Here is an 8,639-nt window from a genome sequence, read left to right as displayed (position 1 = left end):
TGTTGCTCTATCTATGGCACTTCTCAAGACTCAAACCTTTTTCATTCCAAGGATCCCCAGTTAATGTAATAGCCCATTATTAGGCCACAAACCCCCCCATAACTCTGAGAGTGTACAGTTGGAACCAAATGGACCCATCATCAGCGTCCATTTGGTTCCATTTGTACGCTCTCGGAATTGCAGATCATTAATAGGCCTGACCTCAAAATAAATAAATAAAATCTTCTAAATCCTCCAGTTTTCTGAAATAAATGTTTTCACGATTTTTCTAAAATAGCAGACCTACAAGCTCATAGCGCGCCACTTGGTGGCGCGCTATGAGCTTGTAGATCTGCTATTTTTTAATAGCTAAATTATAACATAATGTTTAAAACACCAAAAGGGGTTTCCTCCAAAATGGGTTAACCCATTTAAACCTGAGGCCGATTTTTTTTAAATTCAAAACATTAAAAATATATTATAAAATGTATATAATAGTGATGGGAGATTAATCGGACCGATTAATTAATTGGTCTGATTAATTGGTCTGTCCTTACAGTTAAACAAGCCCAAAGGAACAGCTTGAACAGATCTACAAGCTTGCAATATTGAATAATAAAAAGGTATTTAAGTTAAATCTGACATGCCTAAGCCTGCAGTGCAAGACACCCTGTTACATGTGTTTTTCAGAATGAACAGAATGAGATCATATTATCGTATGTATGTATCGGTAATATCGGTTATCGGCCAAAATGTCTCATCGGCACATCCCTATAGTATATAATAACGTATAGGTGTACCAGGTCTAAGGGTTCATTTGGTTCCTATAACTATCAATAATTTAGCTGGGGGACCACTTGGTGGCCAGCTCAGTGGCCTCGTGGTTAGAGTGTCCGCCCTGAGACAGGGAGGTCGGGGTTCAATCCCCGGCCGGGTCATACCAAAGACTGTAAAAATGGGACCCAGTGCCTCCCTGCTTGACACTCAGCATCAAGGGTTGGATTGGGGGTAAGTCCCTGCGACATACTAGCGTCATGTCCAGGGGGTGTACTTGTACATCAAGCTGCCTCACGCTACAGAAACAGGAGATAGGCTCCTGCCCTATGGCTCATGGCTCGGCAAGGCTATACTTACTTACTTTACCACTTGGAAACAGCCTCAATGACCCTTGGGGGTCCCCGGATCCAACTTTGAGAACAAAATTCTCTATCTATGTAAGAAATAGACTTAGAATGTCTGATCTTACATACATTTCATATATTTCAAATACATGCCCCCATTATGCACGGCATAAATCTGCTCTGCACGCCGTGTGTATACTCACTCACTTACTCACCCAATAAATAATTCCCAACTCATAATAATAATTCCTAAATGAATAATTCCTAAAAACCTAACTGATCCTGAACAATCACGATTTCAAAGTACAAATTCAAATGTTCAATCTCCGAATTTTTTAAAGTCCCACAACATAAAGTTCCAAACTTTTCTTTTTCCAGATCACAACGCTTTCAGACCCCATTACTCTGTGGTTTATGTTATCCATTTCTGATTATGGTTTTCTCTGACAAACCACCACCAAACACTTTCACATACGTAAAATGGAACCCTTGCCTCACTTCCTGTACTTTTATACTTTTATGTTCCTGGTATACCTCACTTCCTGGAACTATTGCTAACAATGCTTTTTTCCCCCCACAGTTCCCCCCTACGATCAAACCTTGTCAACAGAAAATGAATGACCAATTGACCATGCATGGTTTAACCGTTACTACACATACACAAAACAAAACATCTTTTGCGTATACCCTACATTTTGGGGACATCCTCAAGGACCCCTGGGGGTCCCCGAATCCCACTTTGAGAACTGTGTTAATTCCACTAACACCCTATAACACCACTGACCCTCCTCTGTCTCCCCACCCCACCCCCCCCACACCCGTTTCGGACGTCTCTCAGCTATAGGCCCTGATGTCGGTTTCCCCGGCGATGGACTCTGCCCTGTCCAACAATAATGGCAGCGTTTCGACCGCGACGTCTGCGTCTGTGATGACCTCGGCGCCTCCGAACGCCACCGTGTGGCAGCGGGACAACGTGCTGGCCGCGGCCGAGGTGGTCGTGCTGGCCGTGGTCCTGCTTCTGGCGCTGCTGGGGAACGGGCTCGTGCTGGTGGCCCTGCTGAGGAGGAGGCAGCAGCACTCCCCGCTCCACCAGTTCATGCTCAACCTCTGTCTGGCAGACCTGGTGGTGGCACTGTTCCAGGTAGCATAATAAGGCACGGAATGAATCAATGAATGGACAGTAGCCTGTGTGCGTGCGAGCGAGCGTACTTATGTATGTACAGTATATGCATTTATGTGAGTGTGTAGCCTATAGGCAACAGAGTGGCTCACATGCCTCATCCTGATGGCCTCTAAAGTCTAATATCTCCCCCGGGCCACAGGCTGCAGGTAATTGCCTTTGGCTTAGTGGTTAAGATGTGGGCTTTCCACATGGGAGACCCGGGTTCGATTCCCGAGTGTTGTATGTATACTAGACAGATGGACGGACGGACATGTGTCAACGGACATGGGGCAGCAGTGGCCAAACGGTTTGCCAATTCGAATCACCGGACCGGCACGTTAAAATTACCACCGCTGAAGTGCCCTTGAGCAAGGCATTGAACCCCTACCATGAAATGTTCTATCTATGAGCAGGGTGTGGCTGTAAACAAGAATCTCGGGCTTTAGTCCACTTCCCTGGGTAAACAAAGAAAGCTTTGCTTTGTTGAGGAGAACCACAAATACACATGGCACATATAGGCCTATCTATGCACATATCTATATATGTCTATCAATCTATCCATCAGGTGTTGCCTCAGCTGGTGTGGGACGCAAGAGGCCGTTTCCCGGGCCCTGACGTACTGTGTCGGCTGGTCAAATACCTCCAGGTGCTCGGAATGTTTGCCTCCTCCTACATGATCGTCGCCATGACGATCGACCGCCACTATGCGATCTGCTGCCCCCTGCAGGCGTACCGCGGCGGAGCCACTCATCGCTGGAACCACTTCATACTGTTCGCATGGGGACTGTCACTTCTATTCAGCTTGCCACAGGTTATTATACCCACTATCACTCTGGGCTTTGCTGAGAGAGAGACAGAGAGAGTTTCTAAGCAAATTAAAAATGTATTAAATATAAATATAAAAATATTGAATCAAGCAACTTAAGGCCTGAGAGCAGATTCTAAAAATGTCTTCTACATCCTGACAGTTTTCTGAAAAAGCCATGTTTCTATGTCAGTCGTTCTTCGATTTTTCAAAAATAGCTAAAGCATAACATAATGCTAATACCAAAAAGGGGTTCCCGCCCCAAAATGGGTTAAAAACTGTCTGTGGTGCATGCAAAAAAAGCTGTGAAACACCTTTAATTCAGCCCCTTCACTATTTCACTCACTCCGACTTCTCCTCCTCCTTCAGCTATTCATCTTCTCTCGTTCAGAGGTGGCCCCGGGCGTGTTTGAATGCTGGGGCAACTTTACGGGATCCTGGGGCCTCAAGGCATACGTTACCTGGATGACCGTGGCTGTCTTCATCCTCCCCGTCCTCATCATCACTATCTGCCAAGTAAGAACAGTGAAATAAAAATGAAAGAGAAGAGAGGACAGAAGTGACTATAGTGTTCCTTTCCTTAGGCCTACTATACTCAAATGTTATGTGCTGTGATTTTTTTCCACCCTAAAACATGATCATCAGGTCTTATTGTTATATAAGGAGGTATAATTTTTCCAAAAATGTGTACAGTGTTTGTTAAAATGTTGTTTTTATGTGGGCACGCCCACCAGTTCATTAAGTATGCCTGGTTTGCCTGGTGGGTGGTGATGGGTGAACTGAAGCCACACCCACAGCTGTAGTTGTATGATTAAAGGGGGGGGGGGGGTTAGGGGAGGGGCTGATAGTGTGATGTCACTATGTTACTGTTTATTTCATTGGCCCGTTTGACTGTCAAGGGTTCAGCCTCCAGGAAGAAACCCTAAATACAAAGTTAATACACCATTGCACATAAAAACGACTCCAGGGTGTCTAATGAAGTACTGTCACCTCAGAGACACATGAAAACCTGGAAAAATACAAATATTGTGGCACTCCCTCTTTAACAATTAACATACTATTTTCCTGGCCCCCCGGGCGGTTAGCTCAACCGTCTGGGCACCTATGGGCTGCTGAGCCAGCCTGACGGCCTGCCACGGGATCCACTCCCGATCCCGACGCCGGCCTTTGCCACGTGTCATCCCCCATCTCTCTCCTCAGGCGGAAAAAGCCCCACAAAAAACACACTATAATTTCATTTACATTCAATGTCTGCAGTGATGTATGCAGTAGCACGTATAGCCCCTGTCTTAAGACCCTGAGCTCAATATGCTCTGACTGTGACCACGGCATGGTGGCGGATCATTTATGGCTGAGCAGTAGATGTTTGCCTTTCCAGTAGCCTTGCATCATCAGGCGTTCCATGTGCTTTACAGTCTGCCTGCTTATTAACCCAATTTGACAGTTTTCTGAAATGTCTCTATGTCAGTGGTCCTTCGATTTTTCAAAAATAGCAGACCTACAAGCTCATAGCGTGCCACTCCGTTGGCGCGCTATGAGCTTCTAGATCTGCTATTTTTCAATAGCAAAGGCATAACATAATGCTAACACCAAAAGGGGTTCCCGCCCCAAAATGGGTTAATATCTGTATCCTATAGATTGCTGCAATGTTATTGTTCCCCCTGCACATAAATGCAGAAACGAGTACTTTCTAGGCTTGTCAGTTGCTATGATTTCTTTTTTTTTAAAGATTTGTTTCTGGCTTTTGTGCCTTTATTGATAGTTACAGTGAAGAGTGAACAGGAGAGAGAGAAGGGGAGAGACACGCAGCAAAGGTTGTCATGAACGGGACTCGAACACGCGACGCGCGGTCAGTCCAGAGCCTATTATGTGGCATGATGCGCCTGGACCGCTAGGCCAGCCCAGCCAGGTGCTATGAGTTACATGGACACCAAACTAAAGTATTCCAGGAAGTAGTGAATACTAATGAACTTGCAGGGTTCATTCCATTTCACTATGATGCCCCTGATTTCCGAAGGGAAATATTTTAGGAGCATATAATATTATCCATATCCTATATGACTGTACGATGGTGTTGACTGACAACCCTGTCACAGGGTCGTCATGTTATCATGACTGACATGATACTGACCATGATGCTGACATGATACTGACATAGACCATGATACGTGATACTGGTCAGTATCATGTCATGACACTGACATGATACTGACCAATGATACTAACATGATACTGACACATATGTCAGACCAGGACACTGACATGATACTATGACCATGATACGTGATACTGGTCAGTATCAGTATCAAGGTCAGTATCATGTCAGGGCCTGTCAAGTCCCTGTCACAGTGATGTCAGGCCATGTCACACAGTCCTGTAAAGGCTCATACATACTCCAGTTTATGGAGATAGGCTATCACCGCGGTGTCGTTTTTAAAGGGTTGGAAAACTACACCATTACGTCAGTCGCGGTGATGATCTCAGCTATCACCGCACAGACACAGACCCATCTCTCTGTTTTTACTATCAGACAAGTCTTTTCACTCTGGAGCTGTCACCGCGTTCACTGATTGGTCTAGAAGTTGGGTAAACCACATGGTCCGTTTGAGCACAAAATGTCTGTGACGTCATGTTGTCTGTGACATCATCATTGTGATGAAAGGCACCACTCACTTCACATGAGTGTGATTTGTCGTCTCCCTGGGAAGTACTGCAGGCTCTTAATAATCACACCTACTAACACTCTATTTCAAATGTGATTTTTGGAAATCACTGAGATGTTTTCAAAACGTATAAAGGCAACACGATACACAATAAGAATGAAGCTTATACATTTGAATTGGGCGGGGGTTGGTAATAAAGGGACCTGGATATTGGATAAACACTGAGAAACACTGCTCTAAACCAAATCAGAAAACTCCCAAACGAGTTGATCCCAGTCTAGTTTCCCAGGCAGTTTTTCCAGTTAGGGGAGGTCAAAGGAGGGTGAATGTATCAGAGTATAGCCATGGTTGATGAATCATGAAGCCTAATATCTCTCTTGGCTAAAGGGGGATTTGATCAGATAATATATCGTAGCTATGAATTTGTGTTTAAAATTCACTTACAACATTCTATCTGCCATGTCTCTCCTCCCTCGTCTCTTTCAGGTGCGAATCTTCAAGGAGATCCACAACAATCTGCACCTGAAGTCGGATCGTCTTTTCTCCGCTCCCCCACCATCGTGCAGACAGAGCAGCCAACGAGGAGGAGGAGGGGCCAGCCGGGGGCGATCTACCATGCTCCCGCATGCTCCGTACACTACCGTCGGGAACCATTGGGACGCTGCCGGACCAGGATCAACCTGTCAGCACCTCCCCATGGCTCCACTGAGAGCCAATAGCATCACCTCACAAGGTGATGGTCGCTTTACTGTTCTATTGTATTGCTACCTGGCAGGTGATAAGAAAATTCTATGTTTGTTTCCACCAGGCCAAAGGCTGCAGTGGCCGGTTTTCGGCCCCCTGCTCGTCCATCCACGCGCGTGTGTGTGTGTGTGTTAAGGCTGTATGAGGTGCTTACTATAGTGCTTCCCTGTCTTATGGTGCTTCCCTGTCTTATGGTGCTTACTATGGTGCTTCCCTGTCTTATGGTGCTTACTATGGTGCTTCCCTGTCTTATGGTGCTTACTATGGTGCTTCCCCGTCTTATGGTGCTTCCCTGTCTTATGGTGCTTACTATGGTGCTTCCCTGTCTTATGGTGCTTACTATGGTGCTTCCCTGTCTTATGGTGCTTACTATGGTGCTTCCCCGTCTTATGGTGCTTACTATGGTGCTTCCCTGTCTTATGGTGCTTACTATGGTGCTTCCCTGTCTTATGGTGCTTCCCTGTCGTATGGTGCTTCCCTGTCGTATGGTGCTACCCTGTCTTATGGTGCTTCCCTGTCTTATGGTGCTTCCCTGTCTTATGGTGCTACCCTGTCTTATGGTGCTTCCCTGTCGTATGGTGCTTACTATAGTTGTTGAGAATTTCCTTAGGCAATAAAAATGGCAGCCTCTGGTGGACAAAACCAGTCACAACTCAACTCCCCTTCCACCACCACAATTGCACCAATCACCCACAGGCGTCTGCCATCAGCCCCCTGGGCTGATTGCCATTGTCAGCCCAGGTGTGCTCCCCTACAAACACTCACTCCACACTAAGGCTGTACCCTAGCCCTTATTTTAGGACTCGAACTTCGGCAGGAATTTTCGAGTGAACATTCGGACCAATCATGACAAACACAATTTTTCGGGCCAAACAAAGAATTAGAAAGTAGATAAAACGGCAGGTTACAACATGTTTTGTTCTTCTTTGTAATTATTTGGTCCAAAATATGTGTGTTGTCATGATTTGTCACGACAAGAGTTGGCTTCGTACAACGCTTAAAGGTCCCTGTCCACTGTCAAGAGTTTGAATGCCAGTCAAAAAGACACTATGAGCCATATTGGAACAGTTACCTTAACTCTTGTTATAAAACATAACTCACATCTCAGTGGCATTCATTCACAGATCAAGTTCCCCAAACTGAATCTTGCTACAGCCAGACGGTGTGTAACTTCTTGCTACAGACAGACCAAACACACACCAGGAAGAATACATCAGGATGCTGCTTCCACTTCCGCTTTATATAGTTGAGGCCATCACAGGAGCCAATCAGCAGCTTGGCTCCTCCTAAACGTTAGCCAATCACACACACACACACACACACACACACACACACACACACACACACACACACACACACACACACACACACACACACACACACACACACACACACGTACACACGTGTGTGTGTGTGTGTGTGTGTGTGTGTGTGTGTGTGTGTGTGTGTGTGTGTGGGTGTGTGTTTGTTGCTGATTGGCTGATTGGCTGCAGAGTTTTATTTATTTTGATACTTCTTGAGACTCAAAGGCTGTAATATAGTGCAACAATGATTCCAAGAATTTACAGCACATACAGTTATCTTTCTACAAGGGTGTGAAAAGATAAATTTCAATTATACAGCACAAGAGACTGCATGTGAAAGATTTAACCTTCTCTTCTCACCAACGAACTGGCCAGATGTATGGAGAACCGGGATGACTGGAAGGGCTCGTCTGAGGACGACCTAGAGAGAGCTAGAGAGATCTCTTCTCCCTCAGAGCAAGAAAGTAACAAAGACCCACTAGTATAGTCTTCACAGCTGCTCCTATAATGTCTACATCTCTGTACTCTCAGAGTTACAAATGTGGGTTTTATTGTGTGTGTTCTAGCTGACTGCCAATTCAGTGGGCTTATTGTTGGTGTCAGACGAAAACACAGGAGTCTATCACTGTTTCAATGTGCTATAGATAGACCCCTGGGAGATGGATCGCTGAGATGGAGTACAACGCCTACGGTACAATCAGCTCCCAGTAGTTACCGCACAACTTGCTGCACCTAAGTAGCCGTGCTATACTCATGCACGGAGTTGGCGATGACCAGGATTAAACCCATGACCTTGTGGTACTTTATACCGACTGAGACCAGGACACAAACGTGCAAGAAAGACGTAGAAGGTTTCATTTG

General features: G+C 45.6%; 1 protein-coding gene across 1 annotated transcript in view; it reads left to right on the top strand.

The window, feature by feature from the left end:
* Positions 1-1,950: 1,950 nt before the first annotated feature.
* Positions 1,951-8,639, top strand: part of avpr2ab (arginine vasopressin receptor 2a, duplicate b) — a gene marked incomplete at both ends in the record, with an annotated part of 9,268 nt that continues 2,579 nt past the window's right edge. The window contains 5 exons of the mRNA XM_080762819.1: positions 1,951-2,241; positions 2,828-3,073; positions 3,437-3,583; positions 6,217-6,463; positions 7,171-7,215. Coding sequence (XP_080618945.1) covers positions 1,951-2,241; positions 2,828-3,073; positions 3,437-3,583; positions 6,217-6,463; positions 7,171-7,215 — 976 coding nt within the window. The remainder of the gene's footprint in view (positions 2,242-2,827; positions 3,074-3,436; positions 3,584-6,216; positions 6,464-7,170; positions 7,216-8,639) is intronic.

Source organism: Protomyctophum bolini (assembly GCF_963924005.1).
Source record: "Protomyctophum bolini genome assembly, chromosome: 5".
In the NCBI taxonomy this organism is placed as follows: Eukaryota; Metazoa; Chordata; class Actinopteri; order Myctophiformes; family Myctophidae; genus Protomyctophum; species Protomyctophum bolini.
The sequence above is the reverse complement of the archived record's forward strand: the minus strand, read 5'-3'. Positions and strand labels throughout refer to the sequence as shown.